Here is a 25169-nt window from a genome sequence, read left to right on the forward strand (position 1 = left end):
CAACCTGGGTAAATATCTCAGGGTCATACAGGCCAGTGGTCATGGAAAAAGGACAAGTTGTCTGGGATGTGGATGTGGACCAAGGGCACCCTGAGGAGCCTAGGAAAATGTAGGAATTAGGAGCTCTGGGTTTTATTGCCCACATGTCACTGGAGTTGTGCTACTCCACTCAAGGACTTTACCTGGATGGATACGTGTAAAGGCCTTTACAGACTTGCTCCCTCTCCTGCTCCAAAAGGTAAAGCAGCATTTTTGAAGAGGAAAAAAATAGAGTTGATTAAGTAAATGACTGCATATTATGTCAGAACCTGTAAAATGCAGGTTTATAACTTAGGCACGCAGTAAACTAAAAATTTTGCTTCTTGATGTGTTGCTATAGCAAATCATAAAAAAAGATCTTTGTAGGAGAGATTTTAGGCAGCTTAAATGCAAGTGATTTAGGTGTAAATAATGATAAAAAAATTAGAGTAGATATACTTTTCAATTTAACTTCTGTTTTCTCTGATATTAGAGACTGGAAATTTACTTCCACAGAGACAAAATACATCCTGAGCAGTGACTCAGGCAGCAAATAATCAAAAGAAATGTAGCATGAGAATATTTTTGAATATTTTTTTAAGGTTTAGCAGATGCCTTTTTTGAATTCTCTTTGCTCCCAACACCAGAGAGAGCCCTCTGTCAAACAGACTCCTGATCAAACAGCCTAGAAGTTGTTTTTATTCAATCTCCTTGTTTACAAGTTGTTCTTATACAAGTCATCAGTTTACAGCCATGGACTAAAAGAGAGGAGAGAAAAATACTGACCTGAAAACCCTGCTGTTCCATGATGAACCACTCTCCTGGAGCTGATATATTTTCCAGAAACCTGGCTCTTTTTGTTTTTTCTGATTCAATTTTTTTGGAAATTGTCCTAGAAAGCACAGGCAAAACTGTCAGAGAGCTTATAATAGCAGGAAATTCATCATGGGCTGCCAAGGTCCAAGATGCCCACACTGTATTTGCAAGCACAATAACATGCACTTAGTTGAGAACATTATTATGCATTTTTAATTAGCAGACACCTGGTTACTGGCTGTCCTAGACAACACAATAAAAACTGCTCCAACTGACCTCAGCAAATGCCACAAAGCACACTGAGTTGTAACATGCAAAAGGCAGAATTTCTTTCCCTTCTGTCCACGTGTATCAAATATTGCCCGAATGTAATGATGATAATTCATGGCATTTGGGGTTTATTTGGAAAAAGTGCTTTGTTTTGAGCTCATCTTTCATCAGATCATGTTCATCAGTTCCTGGGTCCACTTTGTCCACTGGCAGTTGGGGCTTTTCTTGAGATACAGAGTGCTTCCTTTGTTAGGCGTCTTGTACTCCAGTTATGGAAGGATAGCAGGTAGGATTTGGGAGAAAGAAAAGCAGTGCTTTTTTACAGGAGGAAGATATTGTTCTGGTGTGAATGATTTCAGTGTCAGAATTCATCTGCTGCCTAGGAAGTAAATTTTATTTGAGAAATAAAATCATAGTTTTCTTCTACTGCAAGTTCTGTACTTGAATTAATAATATCAGTGCTACAGTCCACAGCAATGGGAAGCAAAGTTTCTGTTGCAAAACAATTAGATGGGAACACATGGTGTTAAGAACAGTACTTTTTACAAAGTAACAGTGGGATGATATTTGGTGTTCTCATTAGCATTGCAGGACATCACAAGAATGCCCATGCCCTGAAGCTTGTGCCTGAGGCAGTCATCCCATCACTCTCAAACAGATTTCCAACCTGAGAGCACAGTACTCTTTGTGTGTGAAATTGTCTATTGACCCAGAAACAAGTAAAAGGGGGTGGTGTTTTAACTGTTTAGAAAAAATCCCTGCCACTTACAAGTCCCTGTGTTACACACTTCTAGTAGTTATCTAATCCACTGTATCACCCAGCAGGAAAGTGGGCACAAACTATCCAGCCTTCACCCCATGTAAATGGATTTGAACCACCTGGCTTGTAAAACCCAGAACAGTCCTAACAGTGAGGTTAGTTTGGTGTGCTGTTTCTGAAAACGAGTATTATCTGTGTTTTCACATCAAATTAATACAACTTGGAACTGGTTCCAGGTCTGGATCTGAGAGATCTTTGGGTTTCCCAAAGTTTGGGAATGCTGAGGTGATTAGTAGAAGATTAAGTAGAAACCAAAGGGTAAAGGCAACACTTGGTAAATGTCCCAGAATGAAAGGGGGAAAAGAACAAAACATTTTTGTTTTATGTAGCTGATATGGCTGAAACCAGGGGACCATGACCTTGTGGTGTAAAATCCTTGACTTCACTTATTTGTTGTGTGAAGTGTCTCTTAGTTAAGCAGAAAAGCCACCCAGTGACACAGCTTTGCTTACTCGTTCAAAGAAGCTGAGAAGGTTTTGTAGATTCCCTTCCTTGCTGTGTGTGTGCTGGGTGTGTGGAGGAAGCAAAAGCAAATTATTCTGCTATAGCTGGACAGCATTATAAAATTAACATTCTGCTAAAGGAAAGTTTTCCTCTAGAAAAGATCTTGTAGGCTTTTACCTTTTCTTTGTTCGGTGACCAGTTAAAAGGGTATGATAAAAATGGACATTGGAAATGAGCAGCAGCTTTTTAAACCACCACCCCATCACAGTGACAGCTGAGGATGGTTCACTGCTGCACATTGAATACTGTTTGTTCCAGACTCAAAATGTGGGTTATTTGGAAACCCAATCTGTATGAGCTCCAAGTGCCCATATGGGTGAGAAATTGCCCTTTATAAAGGGAATACAGCATTTCTTACTCCTCTTCATGGACATTAACCACTCCCTTCCCAGCACATTACCATGACTTAGCTGACTTCTCTCCTTTGCAGATATGAAAAAAAATACTAAAATGAAGAGTACAAAACCCAAGAGTAAAATAATTCAAGAACAGAGTTCTGGGAAAAAAAATGTTTCCATAAAATCTTCACCTTTTTTGCTATTTAATTTTATAAAACCATTAAAGGGCTGCTTCCTTTTTTTTGTTTGTTTGGTTTTGTTTGTTGGCTTTTTTGGTTGGTTGGTTGGTTGGTTGGTTTGTTTTTTGGTATTATCTTATGCTTGTTAGGTCAGTTTTGTTGATATCCGTAATCATTCCAAAGCCCAAGATAAGTAATAATAAGTAATGCTGTAAATAATGTGATAGCATCTTATTATCTAAGGCATACATGGAAAATTATTATGGATAGCAAAATATTTTATGGGGAAATTAGTTAAGCAAATACATGAAGAATGAGGCAATATGCAGTGTATAACCCATTAGCTTAATTCCTATCTGTAAAAAAAGCAGCCATAAACTGAGTAAGCTTGGATAGAAAGTTTCTTTTCCTTGTAAACTTTCATTACTTTCTAAGGAAGTGATCTTTAATGGGTCATTTATTTCATAAGCTCTCTGTAATAGAATTTTCCCCCTTCCTTTGAAATCACTAGATGTAGTCATGGTGAGAGACAGGGAGCTGGACCTGACTTCCTTAAACTGACTTTGGTTTGGTTTATGAGAGGGTATGCTGCTTGGAAAAAAATCCAATAGTACTGACCTTTTAGGACAAACTTGGAGCACATCTGTATCACTGAATTAATTCCTGCCACCTCTGGACATTAGTTGTCTTTGTAAAGTTCTTTTGTCAAAGCAGTTAACTACTCTTAACATATACAAATCTCCCTCCTTGAAAGGAGTGCTGCAATTATTAACTGATGACTGCCTGAAAAGGAAAAAAAAAGTGTAATAACCTGATTATTGTGCATGTAAGAGCAATTTAGGTTCCAGCCTCTACTTCTCTGATCTAAGTTCCATAGTTTCCTGATACATATAAATATTGGCTTACTCCTTTTCTAGTTGAGAAATAGAGGAAGAGAGAGGTTGCATTCTTTGTCCCATGTAATACAATGAGTTCTTGAAAGGGATAAGAATGGAAAGCTCAGACTTGTCTATCCAATCTACAGCCCCTGCTGCTTTCCTGAACTTACTCTCCCAAAGGATGAGTCCTAAGAATGTACCCAATAATTCGGGCTAGTGAATGGTTGCAAAATTCACTGAAGTTGGCGGACTGACATTGCAATCCCTTGGAGAAAGAGAAGATAAGTACTCTTCCATTCAAGAAGAGCTGTAATAGTAGATGATACTGTCCAAAATCACAGGAGCAATAGGAAAAATAAAGAAGCCCAAACATAATGGCTAATAGGGAAAAAAACCCCCAACACTCCAATGTAAAGACCACAAAACGTCACTAGAGGACTGCCATTGGAGGAGGACCTGCATCTTGGATTTTTTTTTCATTAAGAACTGATGTAATGAATTAAAATTTAACACAGCTTCATGAGAAAAAAAAACCACCTGGGAGATACTGCTCATTACCATATTACAGAGATTTTGAGTAAAAAATACCTTTGGATAAATAAAGTTCAACTCTATTTAGAGCATGGTGAATGAATTGGTTCGTTTTCAGCTCAGTATCTGGAGGTGGAGATAGGCTGCACAAGAGTGAGAGCAAGAGATTCACTATATAAAGGAAACACATTCTCCAGGTACATTACTTTTATAAGTGTCATGACAACTAAACAGAGACACTAAACAGTGAGCCTCTATTCACAGCTGTTACCACACCAAGCACTGGCTGGGCACAGTCTGTGCTCTGCAGTACCACTTATTTTAGGATAAACTTTCCTCATCCTCTGTAACTGCATTTGGGGAAAATAAATAAGTATGAATGCACAACATTGCCATAAAATAAAGCTTTGAGTTAAAATGAACCATGTTCTTTAAGTCACGGTAATAATACAATTCAATATAAATATTGAATACTACTCTGAAGCATGTTAATACAAAAGTTTGGTTGATTCAATGTTGGTTGAAACAACATGACAGGATAATGATGCGGTATGCCCAGAAATATCCCATAAATGTCAACAGTAGAATTAGCAACCTGTGCTTGAGTATTTAAAAATATCACAGTTGTAAAGGTTAGGGGGAAGAAGTCTGTTTACCTTCTGGGCTTTATGTTGTCCTCAAGGCCGTATTCTGACAGGCAAGAGAGTATTGTGCTGCTGTCTTAGCCAACATTGGTCTCTGCTTGAACTACTCATCTTGCAGCATTAAAACAGTCTGTGACCTCAACTCAGAACACTTTTGTTCACCTGAAAATGTATATCCAGAATGAAGAAAGAGAGATGAACATTAAATGAATGACATCATCCTTGCTTTATCTAACATTTTCTGCTAGTGTGTAATAGTTAACAATTACTAAGGGGAAAAAGAAAAGCAATCCATTCCTTGGAAAGTGCTGTAATGACAAACTTCTTGAGTAACCTCAGCTGCCCCAGTGCATTCCAGGCAAGATGAGCTGTATCAGGGACAGCTAGGCATCAGGTTATACTGGAATGATGTGGTATGAGGTCTTTGAACTGCACTTTGAACAGCATCCAGTGATGCCTTAAGTTTTAGCTTTTATACTCCTCAGCACTTCTTTAGTGCATAACTCTAAAACTCCATAGCCTGGCAGCTACTGTTCTTCCATTTTATTCAGACAAAACAACTTCTCTCTAGGCCTGAAACTCAAGGACACCTGACTGTCTCAGGCCCCGAAAAATGTAAACAAAAAGTGAATTGTGGGGAGCAAACTGGAGGAATGTGATTACATTACCTGAAGCTCTAACTGGACAATTAACCTCCGATATGCAAATAGAACAAACATGTATCTGTCTGAAAAACTTGATTGCTGTCCATTTTGGGTATAGTCTCTGCAAGACCCCTGCATTGCCCAAGGTATACCTTGTGAAGGCCTTTAATAAATACCTGCCTTTATCCTTTAACTCGGTCTAGCCTCTGTTCTAGGTAGGCATCAGCAGGAGTGAAGAGGTCATCAAGGCAGCTGCTGAGGAGCCAGTGAAAATGTTCCTACAGTTCAACTGTTCTAGCTCAGTGGTGGCCAGATTCAGCTCAAGCTGAAGTTATCTAAAATATATATGGATTTTGGTACACATTACCTGATTTTCCACAGATTAAGAGTTGGAAAGTTATTTGACTTTCAGGTAAACTACCTTGAGGATGAAAAATGCTTCATAAATGGTAGTGAGAATTATATGATTAGTGAATAAATAAAATTTAAGATTTTAAAATTTAACCTCCTGAAACCTGTTTTCAAAGAGCAGAGATATTCACACCTTCAGTAGTAATAGTAGTAGTAGTTCTTCAGTGTTCACAGTGTTCCATACATTACCATGTCTTACAGCTGCACAGAAAACACAGCTCTGCACACCAGAACTTTTATGAGGATGCTATAAGAAACTTTATTCCAGATTCCATTATTACTAATCCCACTGTAAAGCTGCAAACCTACCTGGAGCTTCTTTACAGCTATAGTGAAGTCATTGATGGTAAAATTTGCTCTCTAAGCATTTGTGATGTCTGGTTTGCAATAATAGGTGATGTCTGTATCTTCTCTTTCAACATCTTTGGTTCTGCTCTGTACATGACTTGAATATTTTTTCTCATATGTGTGTCAAATGAAATCCAAAGGATGTCTCAGTCTGTCTTATTCCAAATTTCACTCAGCATTGACCTCTTTATTTTACCCTTGCAGTGATTTCCACCTCTTGACTTTAATTTGATCCCAGTAGGTCTCTCCATGCAACCTGGGACAACCTGCAAACTTCAGTGTTGACTCCTCTGCTGTTTCTGTATTCATGGTGAAATGAAGTGCACTATTAGCACCAGGTGAAGTGTTTGTGACTAGTTAAACACTGCATTGTGCAGTGAGGGTGAGTAAAATTTAACAAGGTGATGGAGTGATCTCAAAGTATTTGTAAAAAATTAAGAGGAAATCTTATCAGAACAGATAATTAAAATGTTCTGTTGCCGTGTGTGTGTGTGTGTGTGTGTGTTGAAAATGGATGTCCTATTTTTCTTCTTTAAGAATTTTTACTAGATTTTTAAGTTGCATACAAGCATTCAAAAAAATTGATATCTCCAGAAATGTGTAACGTAGTTTTATCATGTCATGTATTTAGTGATGTCTGATAAATATTGTTTGAAATCTGGTGAGTACATTTAAATGAGTAAACTTACAATTTTCTCCTACCATATCTGACTTTTTCAATTCAGATTAAATTATATTTTTAGCATTTCTCTGGATATCTGCAGCATAGAACATAGCCCAGTCTAATGTAAAATGATTAACTGAATTCATACAAAAGAATAAAGAACAGAGATACAGGTAAACATCATACAGCTTCTAGGAAAGTGCATTTCTGAAGTGAGAGAAATTCTAGTGGAGCCCATGTACAGTGATTATGAATCCTGCCACTGGAAACTTTTTCTTGATTTCTTTATTTGTACACCACAAATTCTATTTCTTGAAAATGTTTTTAAAGAATGGATTTGTTTATTGGATTAATAAGTGGATTATTTATTGGATTATTTATTTCAGTCATCTCTCGTGTTTTATATTTCTTTCTCCATCCTGCAGTCAAATGCTTATGTCCTAATAACCCAGAAATACATTTGAGGATACTTCAAATATTTTTATTTTGAGAGAAAATATGTACTGTAAGATATGAAGTGTTTTTCAACCCAGTCCTTTGATAGTCTGATGTACCATAAATCTAAGTGTGTTAGCTATAAATATAACATGCAGTTTGACAGCTATATTTTATTTCACTTCCCTAAATGATTCTGAAGGAATAAAGACAATCCATTTAGACAGGAGCAAGAAACTCCAGCCTTTTATCTATCTCACTTTTGAGAATGTATGAATGAGAATTTTTGTGTTTATTAATGAACAACTAAAGGAAAATCAGCAGACAACAGGAACCTTTCAACTCCTTAACAAAATTTTAGACCTCATTAGGAAAATCCTTTCCTACTCCATTAGTCACAAGTAAAATCCCAGGCTAAAAGGGCTCATTGCTCCCTGAAGGGTAGTTCAATTCTGGCTGATTTTTATTCTCCTCAGTTTTAGCTGAAACATTGAAGGTCAGAAACATTGACAAGGTCAGTGGTGTGTTTTAGCTGGGTACAGCTCAGTCATGCAATTTTATGTATATTCTACCAAGACAACTCCGAAGCTACTTGCAGCGCTTGTTCTCTTAAGACATTTCAGAGGCAGTCAGCCCACATGGTGAAATATTCTCTGAAGTCACTTAAAATGTGATGATCATATTAAATTAAATAAAAAGCAAGCATCAGTAATCTTATCATCTGTAAGAACACAGGCATCTGACATTCAGAAGCATGATGTCTAAAAACCAACTTCAGTACTCAGACTTAGTATGGCTCCAGCTGGAGTCAAAGCAAATTGAATGGAAGCAAGATCAGCTAGGGAGTTTATTTTATGTAAAATATAAACATGTTAACAGGAGAAAATACTGTTTTCTTATGTTACAACCTGAATAAACAACATGATTTTTATCTTACAGTTCTGCAGGTGGTTCAATTACATGTACATGATGATTAAAAAGAGCAGATATTCATCTGTACACATACACCGATTATTGTACGCTGTACTAGAAATCCAGTATCTGTACGTGTTCCCAATTGTGTGCCTCATAATTTTGCTACCTCTTATTCTATTTAAAAAACTAGCACAAAATTTAAGTAGTTTTATTATGATTGCATCATTTTGACAAGATAGAGAGGGACTATATATTTACAAACAGATACACATATTCAAAGCCTGAAAAAAAACAATCCTTTCCATATTTCATCCTCTTCTCTTTCTTCTTCCCCCTACCCTACATTCATATTCATACAGGATGTCGTGGCTTTACTCCTAAAGCATCATGGTAAGTTATGGATCTTGTTTCTGCTCTGTTTCGGTGAAAGTCACTGAGACTAGAAAAGAGTCTCCAGGAAAAGCACTGGCACCCGTCACATGGCTGCACTGATGTTGCTCTTGCTGTTAGAATGAGAGTTGAGAGAGGACTGGGGAACAGCTTAGGATGTGGCCTGAGTCTGGTGTGGAACATTTCAAACATGAACACCATTGCAAATACAAAGATGAGGTTTAAGCTCAGCCTCTTCAAGGAATGTATACCTATTAATGAGATTCTGGGGAGTGAGGACAGAGACATAGCAAATACTCATTAATTATCTACTGCAGCAAGCAACATGTTTTGGTGAACTGCAAGACGTCTTCACAAAGGGTTTAGTCTTGCCACTTTGGAACCTATGAGAAGGGTCAGGATTATCTAGAGAATGGAGGTTAGGAAGTTGCATGTCAGTCCAGCTTCTCCTAGAGACCTACTGTGCTATCACAGAAAAGTTACTTTTTCATATTCTTACATATAGTGAAGTTGCCACCTGCAACAGCCTTCATCAGAAGCACTAGGCTGTTAAATTGACTGCTGTGAATAGCACACACAAGTTAATTTATTTTACATAGTACAATAGTCCCAGCCTTGATAACCAAATGAAACAGAATTTATTAAAGAATTATAGGAACTCTGAGACCATGAATAAAGGGAGTTATTTGCAGTTTCATATTAAATCAGTCAGGCAAAGCCAGCAAGCAAACCTCCTAGAGGGTTAAGAATCATGAGTATGTAAAATAGTGTGGCTTTAGCCAGATGGTCCCATCAGGTGGGCACATACCTCCTGATAGGTGTTATTTGACCCTGTATGCAAAAGAACCGTGTTATCTGAATAAATCTTGTAGGCAGGTCCAAGCAATCTCTTTGAAGTAATGTATATTATCTGGAAAGAAATTAAATGGGTGTCTATCAAGGCTTGCCAATGGCTATTTACATATTAAGGGCCACGTTAAATTGAGAAGAAACACCTCAGTATCAGAACAGATGCAAGAGGAAAAAGTTCTGGTCTTTTCATCGATTAAAGAAAATAAAATATCTAAAGCACTAGGAATAACCCTTGCATTAATAACACAGAAAGTCAGTGACTTTCTGATATGGACACCACAGATGCTGTCCTCTAAAACCATCATTTTACACAAGCATTCACCTTACCTCATTATCTCTTTTCTTTTGTTTTATGTTGGCCCAAGTGAAGAGAAGAAAGATGCAAAAGTTTGCTTTCTTTGCCAGCAAGCACACAGTAGCCAAGAATAATTGTGGCTCGTCAGATTATTCACAATTGAAACTGAACAGAGCGCTGGTAAAATGGCAAAGAGAGCAATACCTGTATTATCAGCTGATTGACAGCTTACTCTGTGTCTGGTAAAAGAATTTTCCTGTAAGAATTGGAACTTTTCTAAATTCTAGTCATGGATAACTTTGTCACAGATTGAAGTATTACAGTCATCCTCTGATGGGTTAGCAGGCAGAGAGCAAAAAGAGGCTGTGAAATGTGCAGAGTGCAGCTTGTCAGGTACACACTGATGTGTGTAGCAGACACATAGTAAACACTGCCTCCTTTTTATGCATGAACAAATATGTATGAAAATACTTGGGCTTTCCAATTTTACAACCCAGCTAGGACTACAAACCTTAAAATGGAAATTGAGTTGTAACTAGAGATATTGGATCACAAATAAGCAGCAGCAAAAGCAGTAAGACAAAGGCAAAACATTAAGCTGATTGGAATTTCACAAGATTGACATTGTTGCTTAAAGTGCTTGGGTTGATTACATTTTAAAAAAAACTAAGTACAAAAAAATTAAAGCAAAGCAAATAGCATTAACCACATAAGTTATTATACAAATACAGTAACAGACCAACACAAGAAAAATAAATTAAAACAAATCCTTCTAAAAGATACTAACAAAGAACAGGTACACAGCCAAAATTTTTTTAAATTTCTAGTATTCATTCAGCTGTAAGACACTGCTCACAACTATCAGCCACATGCAGCAAAAAAGAGATAAAACAAGAAGGGTCTGCTGTTGAGAGGCATCAAATCACTGGCAGCTGCAAGCTGTCAGCTCAGGTGCCAACTACATGATGTTGGAACAGATGAGTGACTGAAATGTAATGTCTGAAGATAAAAGGCAGGTTGCAGTTGCAATTTAGGACCCATTGTGTAAGGTGAATTTCAGTTTAATTTTGCTAGGTCTTTAATAATTTATTAAACCTGATATGAAGGAAATTCCTGCTGCTTTGTTTTCTTTACTCCAACTGCTAAAGACTTTTCATACATAATCTAGTACTCTGAGGTAACTAAATTGTTAAAATAGAATTGACAGGAGTAATTTTGGGACCTAGTTTCAAAAAGGTGCTCTGTTTCATTGATATGGCTTTTCCATCACTCCACTCTTCTGCCTCCCTCTGCTATGTTCCCAAATTAGAAATTCCATAAAATCCCAACAGCCTGTTCTTGGAAATATAAAAGCTGAGTTCTGAGCTTATCCTCTAAGGTAACTGATCCATCAGCACTGCAGTGCTGTGGAAACACAGCACAAGACAAAAATGGGTTTTTTTTATAAATAGAGAACATTGTAGTAGTATTTATAAATGGACAATGCATCTCAGCAACAGCATGGGAAACAATTGGAAAACTTCAATTGTTGTTAGACCTAATATACCTAGAACATGACGCCATAAAATATAGTAATTTTAGGGAAACACTGAATAGTATTAGAGATCTGTGTTAGCACTTTGTTTTCTCACTGCTAGCTGAAAATCTTTTATTGTCTTAGGTATTTTTCCATTCTTTCATAAGGGACTGGAAATCTATGCATAAGCACAAGAGAAAAGGGATTATGCTTTATTTAGTCAACTAAAATACTTTATACCATATGGTTGTTCCTGTGGGGATCCCAATCCTGCAAAACTTGAGTGAATGTGCTTAATTTGACAAAGAAGAATTCCTCTGCCTAGACTGGCACTATTCATACAGCTGTGACAGACAGCTTTTGGACTGAAGTAAAGACATTCAGCACACTACAGACTGGATCCAATTTATAGAATTGTGACTGCAACTTTGTTAATCAAAAGAAAATGCTCCCTAGTTTAGCTAGCGTTAATATGAAGTGTGTATTCCACAATGTTGCAGAGCTGCTGTCAGACTCCTGATGCTGGACTGCTGTGATACTAGTGCTGTGATCTTTTCGTGGGCTAGCATGAATTAAAAATGCTTTTTCATACTTTCTGAAGCAGCTTATTCTAGTAATTTTACTCTCCATAACTTACTGCAATGAACTGTATGTTTTACAATCTAAAGCTGTCTTGCAGTGGAGAAAATCAGAGATTATTGTCCTGTAGTTTACCATTTAAATATTAATTCAAACTATTAACATTTTAAAAACCAATTTTCACATAAGTCTGTTGAAATAAGGAAAATGTTTCCTAAAATTGAACTGATTTAAAAATTATTTTTATGAAAAATTGCTTTTCATATAAACATGAGCCCTGAAGATTCAAATGATACCTTAAGAATATCTGTTTCATTGAATCTTTTAAAACTAAAGAATGCTGTAAGAATGTTCAGTAGTAAACTGCAAAATAAAGACCTTTGGACCAGCACTAATTAATGCTGATGTAGAAAGTGAATTTATTCACAGTGAGGAAACCTTATCCATTTTAAAAGGCCAGTAATTTTTATATTTTTCTATACAGAAATTCTGAATGTTTATGAATAAATCAGTTAAAGAGGGATTTGCAGGTTTAGCCTTTCAGTGGAAAAGCTCCTGGGTCTCAGTGGGAGTTGAAGTCTGCTGTAAGATGACTATCTTCAGTATTAGACAGAACATTTCATTCTAACAACAATAAAAGAAGAAGAGCTGCATCCTAATTATGCTTGTCTTGAGCCTGCATACCAGCCTTCATTCATGTGAGTGATCTCTGTAGACCACTACTATCATTCACTTAAGTCCTCTGAGGTTACATTCTACGTCTGTTTTCTTGCATCAGTATAATAATAAATAATCTTAGCTGAAAAGTCTACTTCTGCTTCTCATTCAGTGTAAAGTGCTACATTGCCTTAGTTTACAAAATGGCCATTGTTAAATCCAACTGAAATTTAGATGATGTTACAGTAGAAGCTACTTCATTTTCACCAATATTTTATGAAAGATATTTCACATTCACAGTAGAGTACAGTGAAAAACATTATTATCTTTTCTACAGAAGACTAAAATATGAGATGTAGCTGCACTTCAAAAGCCATTTCTTGAAATGGAGTGTTGGCCACAAAGTGTCAGGCAGGCTTCTTAAAGGAAAGGACAAAAAGCAACACTGTCTGATAAATACATAATAAGTAAATAAAATGTAACAGGTAGAAATAAATTTTGTGAGATGAGAATATTTCCTTATAAATACTATAACCCACTGTCAGTCCCCATGAAGACAAGAAGAGTGTTTTTGTTGTTGATGTCATTGGAATAGGACTTTGGCTACAGAAGTTCAAGAATTGTGCAATGGAGAAGTGTCAAACTGAACAAGGCAGCTACCCAGCATTACCACTGGCTCAAGCCACCATCAATCCTTTCTCAAACCCTGTTGATACTTTCTTCTACATTTATTCCTTGCCAAATTCAGGTGAATTCAGAAATTTTATTAGCCAGTGCCTGACAAGCCCCAGCCAAATTCACCCAGGAAAATCACAAACTAAGCTTTTTGTACTGATTTTGAAATCAAGCACTCCAGATCCCTATCTGTTTCTGTGGTGACAAAACTCTGTCAAATATGACCAAAAATGTTAAGGATGATATATACATGATAGTGTGTACACTAGTGGTTGTCATGTATTTTGTTTCTAAGAAATGGGCTCTGTCTTGAAAAATGAAAATGGGACTTACAGATATTTAGAAAATTGCAGGATCAAGCCGTGTTTTATGTACAAACAATGCTTATTTCAATGGACTGGATAATTTCAGTCCTGATGGATATGTCACATGTGAGCAGTGTTGCAATCATTGCAAACTCAATCAAAGTAAACAATGTGTGATATCATTTTAACAAAAAGATCAATCTTTATAAAAGCAATTTATCTCTGTATCATATATGTGATCTTCCTCCCTTTATTCCAGTGCTCTGTAAGTTCTGAAATCTCACCTCATCTGTACTATCTCATGACAAAGTGACTGAACATACAGAATTTCTTCATTCCAGTGTAATTTAAATCCCTCTTTGTGAATTTTAGATCTGTGGTTACACACTGAAAGCTTTTACAACCAAAAATGAAATAATTTTGGAAGAATATCTTTTTTGCAGCAGGGTAACCCGAGCATCTTTTCTGCAGCAGAGTAACAGAGTAATGTAAAAAAATCCCCAATATAACCACAACACAAATCATCATGAAATCCATTTTTTTCCTTACACTTAAAAGGGGTAAGTATATGTCAGGATGTATTTAAAGGAATGCTTTGTAAATCAACATGCTCCAAAACCATCTAGAAAGTTTTAAATAATTTTTCCCTAAATGTAATGAACACTTTCATATAAAATACTACTCTAGCTGGATTGGGTTTAACAGTTGACATCCAAATCTTATTATCTGCAAATGTTAGTCCATATAAATTCCACTAAAATCTGACTTCAATTAGCTCTTCAATCAGTCTTAAAAACTACAAACAACCCCCCCTCTCTAAAATAAAGTTCTGAATGCCAAAACTGGACGGTTATAGTCAACATCACATAGACCATAGAACAGGAGTGTATTGTTGTTCAACCATCCGAGATGTGGTCTGCGTAAAAGTCAGTTCAGGGGAGCCATCACCTTCTTTCGCTTGCAGCATTCTTATGCGAAATTATCACAGTTTGCCAAGTCACTCTCTTGACTGATAGAATAAAATATAGCCAGACTCTGAATTTTTTGATATATCAGAGGTCAGACCATAGAATTCTTCAATAGCTTGAGCATCTATTTTCTGTAAAATAAATATTTTTTTAATGTGCTGTTAGGTAAAACAAATACCAAACACAGATGAAATGACTGTATGAACAGAAAAGACAAATTCAGTTTTTTGTTTAGAGGTAGCAATTAGAAAATACTGCTTGCAACTGAAGCAGTTAAAGGGTAAAGATTGGGGGGCTGAACCTTGTTGATCTCACTATGACTATGAAAGTCATAGGCATGCTTCTGTCACTGAACCTAACTGAATTAGGCTTTTTCCAATAAGAGAGAGATTCCTTGGAATGCAGTAATGAGCATTTTTGTGTTAAGACACATAAATGTGACCATGTGATCCCATCTTTCTCAGATTTTCAGAAACCTTCTTCAAAACTTACCCCACCCACCATCCCAGTGCTCACTTTCCTTACCTCTTGGGAAATCAGACTTGAAACCTCAGTTTTGCCAGTGTGCCACAATGACATAAAGGGTTTGCATAAGAATGAGTTTCAGAATGCTTAGACAGAATCTGCAATAGCTGTCGTACAGATTCTACTCTAATCCACATTCAGACAATCCCAGAACAAAAACAAGGTTCAGACTTTCTTGTAAGTTCCCTATTGAAAACTGAAAATTCTACAGCAGTGCTACCTAGTTCAGTTTTACCAAGTGATAAGGTTTTAATGAATTAAATTTATTTTATTAGATATAGAAAATATTGAAAATTAAATTCTTAAAGTCTGGTATTAAAAACATTTGATGTTGTTATGAAAAAAAAATCCCTCTGAAACTGACAGAGCACAAACTACCGAATTAATAATTTTGTTTACAATCTTTCTTCCTAACGGAGTTGAAATAAACATTACAACCAAACTGTGGTTTTGCAGACTGGCAATCTGAGTCTGGTAAACTGAGACTAACTAGTAAACCCAGTTCTGGATCAGAATTTTAACCCCAAGTAGGGAAGCAAACATTAAGACAAAAGTTGTGCTCGTGACCTTCAGCATACTGACCTCTACAATGTCATCATCAAACAAGAGCCAAAATCCATGACTTTTCACAATAGTAATGTAATGGCCCCGATTCGGTCCACTAGAAAGCAAAACAAAACCCCAAACTATTAGAATATACTACTGAGTCCACTCTGATAAGTTACATTTCTTTATGAATACAGAATTATATGTTATAATTAAAAGTTATGAAAAACATGGTAAATCAACCTGTGGTGGCACACTAGACATTTAGTCCTTTCACTTTTTTATTTTAACTTGTTGCAAAGCTAATCAACTGAAAGCTAAAGGTGTTTTTATCTGTGCCAGGACCATTTAGGAAATTATCCTACAGAGCACTTAAATAGTTTCTTTTGGTAGGCATCAAATTCTTTTAAAACTTTAAGAACTAAGCAAAGGGGGGAAAATTGACCAAGGTGATCTGTTGTGGGGCCTACATGATGACAGCCTTTGGCTGTCACAGAGTCCTGGCTCCCAACTTCTTTAAGGAATCTTATGAGGAAGGAGGTAGTTTGATCAATTTAAACCAAACTTGTGACTTCAGGAGACCTGAGACATTATTTCTTAAACAAGTACTCTTTTACTGTGAGGGAGGTTGGCCATATGGTTCAGCCCAAGACCCATGCAGGTCTGTGCAGCAGCAGGCTGTAAGCCCTGCCTCCCATTCTCCCTGCATTTTGTCAGGGATAGCTCTGCCGTTGGCAAACACCTGGCAATAGCTTGTGATACACATGAAAGTACATCACCTTCCACAGTGGACAACAACAGCTACCAAGTCGTACATCCGATCTAAGTTGACGGCGTCGCCAGATGTGTTGAAGAGACGTAACTCCAGAGGAAACACTACCCGGTAAGACAGCTTCGTATACCTGTGCAGTTGCTCCATGTACTTGAATCTCTTGAGGTGTAAGGCAAGAATCATTGGCAGCTTTTTAACTCTCATCCTGTGAAACCATAAAGAATGAATATGATAAACCCCTGACCAGTTCAAAGCCATTCTCTCTTCCCTTAATAAGCAAATGTCTGCATTATAAAAGCACTTTGTAAGTAACAATAGTCAACTAGAAGTAGCTTCTAGACTAAGACACATGCCTTTAAATCTGTCTGCAGGTTCTCTGGTCCACACAGAGAATGCATTTGGGATGTAAGAGAATAAATATCAAAGAGTAAGTTTGTCAGAGCCCAGGAGGACCCTGGTGAAACAGCCTGCTCTTTGCTTACCTCTTCTGTGCCTCTTGTTTACTGCAGCAAGTTTCACAGTAGTATTTCTGTTCACTACATAGTGTCTCTGTGTTACTGAAGTCTCTGCAAATAAATTCAGCCATCAGTTATTTAGGGATATGAATACATTTGCCCCACTTGGGCTGATGAACTGAAGCAAATTCAAAAGACATGCAGGATGAAATCTTCACCCATTCCAGTTTTCTAAAGCATCTGAAGAGACTGTATTGGGGGCTGCAAATGGAATTAGGGTATCTGGCTGCTATGACAAATTATATTAGGAGCTGAGGCCCTCTATATGATACAAATGAAAAGTAAGGTGTCCCAAAATGGGACCTATATCTGGTCTCTCACATAAAGGGGCTGCCCAGACTTGGGTATAATCATTCAATCCATTCTGTTTATTTTTAAATTATTTGCAGAATGAAGCAACTTTAAGTGTACTTCTGCCATCCCCAAATATCTCACATTTTATGGTTTTCTTCCATAAGAGAGGTTTGAATCCTCTTACAAAGAAAAAATAAATTTAACTAAGTTTCCTGCATTCTCTAACCTTTTAAACAGTCATCTAGAAGTTTTTAGATTACACTTTTTCGTTTTCTAAAAAAGGAAAGAGGCAGCTGGTATAGAAAGTTTTGTAAATCTTGGTCAAGTAAATATACTTGGAGATATTTCTGGATTGAACTTTTAAAGAGATAAAGGCAGTGGAAGGCTGGTTTGATAACATCTTTCAGCTCACAGAAAAGATTTGCTGGAAGTCAGCGCTGATACGCTCTGGAGCAGAATTTTAGGTACCTAACACTACTTAACTGTAAAAAAAAAGTAACAGTAATTATTTTTGTCACCTCTTGTGTTACATTGCAGCTGAGCAGGTGTTTTGAGAACTGTGGATGCAGATATAAGCACCTATCTCCCATTTTAAACACATGGGTTTTCCTGTGACTTGGGGCCATAAGTAGATATATCAGAATTCCAGAACTGTCCTATTGAGTGCCCCTACCTCATACCTGACAGGCTTCTGAACTCCAGGCTAATTCAGACCCAAATAAATTCCCTTCTACCACTGCAATTCACCTTGATGGAAGCTGAATACACACTGTCTCCAACTTCAGCTTGCTGTCACAGAAGGCAGCACCAGAACTGTCTTGCAAGGCAAAGGGAGGATTCTGGATCATTATTTCTTCCTGACATCATCACTACAGGGGTAGGTGGGAGAGATGAAGACTATATAGTTTGCTAGTGCATAGATCTTAGAAGTTAATTACATAACTTCATAAAAGTTTAAGGTTGACAGAGTGTGACAAGGAAGCACTTCATAAGACTATATAATATTTTTAATAACTGAGAATACTTTTATTGATTTGTTTTCTTTATAAGGTCTTAACACCTTGGAGAAAGTGCTGAAATTTAGGAAAAAATACATATTTTGAAAGAAAAGTTAGAGCTAAACTTTGATCATAAGTATTTTTTATCTAAAAGAAAATTAAATATTATCACTGGGAAGGATTTGCTTCATTGTTAAACACTGATCTCGATACCAGATTTCATATTTGAATTTAAACACAAAATTAGCTGAATTCAGCCAATTCCTCTGAAAAACATGGTAACCTTTCAGGGAACCACAAGCAAAGAGCTGAAAGAAAATATTAAAGATGAGTTGTATGTACAGGGAACATAAGACTTCATAGAATGTGCCTGTGAAAGTTTCATGTTGGCTGTTACAGAAAGAGTCTGATGTTTATTTTCAAAGCCTACAGTCTCAAATTTTAAAAAAGCAAACAAATTTGGGGAATTTATTATCTATAGATTGGGGAATCTTCCTATCTCAAAGTGAGGCAAGGAAATGATGTTTTTCTAACATGAAGAGGCATGCAGATGGTAGAAATTTGGTAGATACTGGTTTGTTCTATGCCAAGGCTCCCATGAAAGTTAATTAAACTCAAAGAGTTTCTAAATTCCTTTTAAAATGTACTAGTTATTCTGATGCTATTAATATCTATTATTAGTATTATTTATTATTAGTAGAAGTAGTATGTATTTATTTATTTATTAGCAGCATTATGGTATCTATTATTAGTAGTATTAGAAAAAAATGTTTCACTGAAAAAATGGTTAGGCATTGAGATAATTGCAACTTCAGTAACTCAGCAATTGAGAATTTTCAGCATGGCATTTCTAACAGATGTTAAACAGTTCAAAACAACAGATCACTGACCGGAGATCACAAAGTCTGTATGTGCAAGAGCCACAGCCTTGCAGAACTCTTCTCTAGATTTGCAAAGCTAGTTTCAAGATATGTCTAACTCTCTCCTATTCCATTAATAGTCCAATCTGCATTTTGCTTATATGTTATTTTAGCAAGAAAAGAAATTTTTAAATGCACCTGCTTGAGATGTACTAATTTATCACATTGACCTTGTGCTTCTACAGCCTCGCTGCTACATTGTAAAAGATGCTTTCTATTTTATAATGTTTATATGCATAAATAATATTAATTTTGTGTTTTAAGAGATGAAAGAATTATTAGTGTAATATTAATTATTATTACACAAGTCAGGATCAAACTGACTGGTAAGCTTTGCAAATCCCAGTGGAAATAAAAACAATGGGTATATACTGTATTTGTTATTGTAATGGGTACATACTGTATTGTTATTTTTATTGCTTCAGACCCAGCTGTCTATCCTGTGGGCTTAGACTATGCCAGAGGCTTGTATTCTTTCTGTTCATTGGACATCTTGAGTACACAAAGACCTTTTACATTTTGAAAAACTACAGAAATAAAAGAATATTCATCTGTAGGAGATTCATTATACTTAAATGTTATCTTGGACAGCTTTTTTGTATTTTACCTTTTAAATGCAGAAGCCCTTAAAGCTATTAAGACATAGCAAAGTAGTCATTGAAAAGAAAACAGCAAAGATTCCAGAAAGAGTAATAACTGGGATGTTCCTATTGAAAGAAACTACAAAAGCACTTATATTTTGTATAATAATGCATAATACCAGACAGCAATGAGAGGAAGTCCATATTCTAGCTGAATATATGTTTTCTAAACATAGGTAGAAATGTTGCTAACAAAGCATAGTCAGAATAGATGAGAGGTGATAACTCTCCTCCTGTTCAATCTGTAAATAGTGGCCTATACCTGCCACCCAAAGAAAAGAAAAATTGAGATTTTGCTTTCCTTTATTTCCAAAGGGAGCAATGGGTAAACTTCAAAATGCATGTTATGGTGTTGTAAAGTAAAGGCAATGCCTGAATAAAGGCACTACACTGGAATGCATAAAGAGACTTAGGGCATCCAGCAGCACTTCAAGAAAGAGTTCAAGAGAGAGGTCCAGTTGGAGAGAAGGTTGAAGAGTTATGAACATGTGTAGAGATCCAGAGAAGACAGCCTGAGAAGGAAATGTTGAATGACCTCAGGCTGTTTAAATTAAAGTGATTACCTTCTTGTATACAAAAGGCTACTGCTAAGGCAAATGAGGGCAACCCCCAGTTCATGTCTAGAGTACACAGGGCAAGTAGAAATAAGCTTGAACTGAAACAACAAAGATTCATATTACACAGCAGGAAAAACTTATTGGTAGTGAAGAACAGGAAGGACTGGGATAGACAAGATAACACTGCAAAAAAGATCTCCTGGAACAGGTTGGATAAGCATCCTCTCTGACATGAAGGTAGGGGTTAACCTCTTTGGAGTGACTTTCAACTCCAGCATTCACTTGTTGGTTGCAATTGTGCAGACGCAGTTCTTCCATGTCTTAAGCTACAGCCAGGCTGTTCAGCAGAGGAAATGATATTGGTGTTTTTACTGAAGTACTTACTCTGCCTTTAGATAAAATGGCCACTCCCAACAAAACATTTCCACAATAAAAATCAAGAATGTAAATTAAAAACTGGAGAAAGCTTAAGAACAGATAGTAACTTCTATACAGCAGTGGTTTCTAACATGTTCACAAGACTCAGCTGTAAGAAAATATCAGAACTCAGTCTCCAGTACCACAGAACCAAATAACAGCTCGGATTAGAAAGGACCTCAGAAGGCACTGCAGCATCCTTACAGCTCACTGGGATTTCAAATTGACTTTGAACACCATAGGGAAAGGTAAGCAATACTGGCAAGTTCAGGGTAGTGGCTACAGTGAAGAACTGAAAAGTGTGCAAACAAAAGCCTATAGTACCAATAATGGTTCATCTACTGGTTACTATGAAGAGGCAAAGAGACTACAGGAGAAAAGGAGAACGCATTCCAGAGCCTTTCCAGAGCCTCTCTTAGGTTTGCTCACTTATTAGAGAGAGGCTAGTTAATGCAGTGTGGACTACTTGAGGGCTAAGGACTACTACGGTATCCTATGGGAGACTGAATAGAAGCTGAGAGGGTAAAAATTTTTTAATAGAAATTAGTACAGTTGTCATATTCACAGAGAAGTCACTGCTTTCTGATTCAGGAAACAGTTAATACCTCACATTCTTTCTGTAACTCTCACTTTGGGATCACACACCAGGAAGTCCCTCCTATGTATTCCAGAATAACTGATAAATGCAATTTCAACCTTGATAGCAATTTTGGATTTTTAAGGAGTTTGACCAATTGAAAAATCATTACCTTAGAACAGCAACATATTGTCTTAGGTAGTTGTTTACTGTATCAATGTCAAAATTCTGGACATTTTAAATCTCTCAGAATAATCACCCATGTAAGACTGAAAATTTTTTGGATGTCTAGAGTTTTTAAGTTAAGAATATACTAGGAGCAGAACAGAAATTTAGAATAAAAGACTTCCCGTAATTTTAGGATGAGACACAGAATAAGAAATTTCTGATAATAAAAAAATAGACTTTTGAAATATTTTACCCTCTATGGACTCTAGCACTCATTGTGCAAAACACATACTTAACTTTTAATATGCATATAAATCGTAATCAACAAAGCACTTGTATAGAAGCTTAAAAATAAGCACATTTAAATCTCTTTGAAGCCAATTATTATTCTGCAGCAATTCTTCCATACAACAATGCAATCAATTATATTCCCTGAAAGTTGATTTATTTTCCTCTTTCAAATACATACATTGAAAGAGAAGGTGAGTAAAGCAAAGTACATTAATGTGTATTTTTTCATTAGAGGAAATATCCAGTTTGAAGTATTTTCATCCTGCTTAGGGTAAGTCCAAATGTAAATGTTATTCTACTTTTCTTTTCTATACCTACTAGACCTGAAAAATTTAGCAGTTAGAACTGTCTGCCAAAAAGATGCATTTATTTACCTTAGACAGTGTGTAATCGATGTGTTCTGCTCCACATCAACAGAAAGGTCAAGAAAATCTTCATCTTTGCTACTAACCTGTTGCAAAAAACATACATGTAAAACAGAGATGCCATATATCTAAATGCTGTTTATATCTTTAGTAAATGCTAAAGATATTTATTTCTGTAGAAACTGCTCTTACATAAAAATAATTAATTTGAATGCTTTAATTTTTTTTTAGTTCAGTGTGACTAATGTTCAGTGTGATATTTATTAGTAATTCTACCAGTCCAGCATTCATATAATTTAACTTCTGTCTATTCCACTTATCCAATCCCACCAACCATGGGCCATTAATGACAGCCTACTGTTCAGTAAAGGTGAACCATCCTCCCCTATATTATCTGGGACTGGTGCATTACATATGTTTCCTTGTTCTGTAACAGTCTACTTTCTTTCGTTATCAGAAATTTGTTTACCCTTTGTGTAACATATTACAATACACATTCACATTTTATTCTTATGCAATTATTTCCACTATTAAAGATGCAATAAAGATAATTTCCAAATATGTTTCTGTCAAAAAAGTCATACTTAACCATGTTATCCTTTCTCTCCGGTGAGTATTGAAAAGGATGGGTTTATACTTCTGGTTGACACAGCTACATTTCCCCATTGGATATTGTTCCTGGTCAATATTTTGATTAAAAAATTTAAAATATTAAAGGTAAAAATGGCTCAGTGATAATATTTTGCAAAATCATCTTGGTAATGCCAATGCTTTTTTTTAGACAGAACGAGAGGAGAAAAATTATAATGAAGAGATTTTATTAAAAAAATTTAAGTCCAAATGTTTTCAGAATGACAGATCCTGATTTTTGCATTGAAAATTATTTTTCACTGAGTGTTTAATCTCAAAGGAAGTAATATTAACAAAAAAAATCATCCAAATGGCTAATTTTTGTAATACTTCAACTGAGTCAAAAGACAGCAGAATTACTTACTGCGTATGAATTCAGTCTTATTCATTACAAATTTTTAATGAAATGTTTCATGAACACCCCATGTTTTGCCTCCTATGACTGCATTTCCTTAAAACAACTAAATCAGATGGGAGAATAGTGAAGCCCAAATCAAGAATTTCTGTGAAGGGATGAATCCATTGTTCAGGTAGAAGTTCCTCATGCTCAGATTTTTGCAGTTCTGTGGATATGATAGTTGTGTACCACCTTGAGCTCATATTTGTGTTATGTCAGGGATCCTAAAAGCTTAGTGAATGCAGAGAAACACCTTTGGCTGGATTAATTTTGATATTATCAAAGATGTACAGAGGCATAATGCACACCCAAATTAAATGAACAGTTCTTCAAACAAAAACCCTCTCTGAGACATGATTTGATCCACAGAGGACAGGAAATCACAAAATTGGCAGCAATCAGCTGCAGTATAAATATACAGCTAAAACTTGAGAGATAAAGCAACAAAGCTTCAGAGAACATTATGTCTCCACAGCTGGAACTAGAGTTCTGTCAGACACACTGAGTGCACTTGAAAAAGTCCTTGGTGAATACAGTGCTTCATCTGAATGCCTCAAAGAAGCTAGGAATGCTATTCTTGATTTCTGCACATCAAATATTTACTGGAGGGGAAGATGAGCTAGAATTATTATTCTAGCTACTAAAACTAAAGGTAGCTGGAAAACCAGATTCAAACTGCACTCTATTGTAGATGAGAATAAGAACTGCTGAAATCAGAATGATTCTTCATGTACTACTTATGAATATTTTAGCAAAGGAATAACTTTTAGTCTGTTTTACTATTTTCCTAAGATTTCAAGTTACACTAGTCCAAGGAAAACAAACTGGAAAAATATCCTGAATAGTATATGGTATTTCTGTATTCAGAGAAAGCTACAGACAAGCTAAATTTTCCATAAAGATTCATCACTTTGAATTATAAGTAGGAAATTGTGCAGTTATGCTGTTACCCAAGGACACATCCTCACTTCACCACAGTTTTACTAAGTAAACACTAGATATTGATTTAGAATTAAGCCATAACTCTTAAGAGAAGCTTGTCAGTTAAAAAATAATTCTAACCTTTCACTTATTTTAACTTGCTATTACCTGAGGTTTTATAATTGAAATAGATTAAATAATTAATTTTCAGTATCTCTCTCATATGTTCACTTATACAAGCGTGTTTCAAACTTGTTCCAACATCTTTTTTTGTGTTGACTATCATTGTATCTCTTCTCCTCACCATGCTCCTCTGACCAAGTCCCTGGAAAATCCATATATATTCTCTTGGAATACAGAGCTATTCTTTATGATTAGAAATATCAGACTATGTTCTTTTACACATCTGGTAGGACCTGGGTAGAGTTTATCTCATCAAACTTCAGTTGTCTAAACCTCAGCTTGCTGTCTGAAGATACCTTCTCTGGGCACCTTCTTCTATCTTTACACAGCTAATCTAAAGCTGTGTTTTCTTTGGGGAAGCCCATAGTAGCAGCACTGATCTGAGTAAAAGTACATCATTCTTAGGCCAGATCAGTTTGTTGGCCCAGTTCTCAGCACTGCTGCACCAACAATTGCAATGACTTAGTAACACCATGCAGCCAGGACGAGCTGTAAGGAACAAAACACCAGATACTGCTAAAAAATTTGTTTCATGAAACAGCCTAGAAACAGATGGAGAGATTTTCCTGCAAAAGCTCCTTCATAATCTCCATCATCTGCAGGAGCTGGGAAAACTAGTTCATCCTTGATGCCTATCAACTTTGTTCTACCAAGCAAAGGTTAGGTAATGTTAATTCCAACCTTTATGGAAGGTCAGGGTCACTGTTCTCCCAAAAGGAGATTTTTTTTTCCTTTTTGTGTCATTCTTTCATGCAATGTCACAGGAGCAACTTGAAAAAAATATTTCTTTTCTCTTTCAA

The 25169-nt window shown here is 36.2% G+C and overlaps 1 protein-coding gene across 1 annotated transcript in view; it reads right to left on the reverse strand.

The window, feature by feature from the left end:
* Positions 1–8334: 8334 nt before the first annotated feature.
* The window catches only part of USP46 (ubiquitin specific peptidase 46), a 34396-nt gene continuing 17561 nt past the window's right edge, over positions 8335–25169 (reverse strand). Inside the window, exons 5-9 of the mRNA XM_005517717.3 lie at positions 22248–22324; positions 16978–17061; positions 16503–16700; positions 15760–15838; positions 8335–14783 (exon numbers count right to left, since the gene is read on the reverse strand). Coding sequence (XP_005517774.1) covers positions 14682–14783; positions 15760–15838; positions 16503–16700; positions 16978–17061; positions 22248–22324 — 540 coding nt within the window. The 3' untranslated portion in view covers positions 8335–14681. The remainder of the gene's footprint in view (positions 14784–15759; positions 15839–16502; positions 16701–16977; positions 17062–22247; positions 22325–25169) is intronic.

Source organism: Pseudopodoces humilis, chromosome 6 (genome assembly GCF_049639895.1).
Source record: "Pseudopodoces humilis isolate 2021_Gansu_Grassland_sample_001 chromosome 6, ASM4963989v1, whole genome shotgun sequence".
Lineage (NCBI taxonomy): Eukaryota > Metazoa > Chordata > Aves > Passeriformes > Paridae > Pseudopodoces > Pseudopodoces humilis.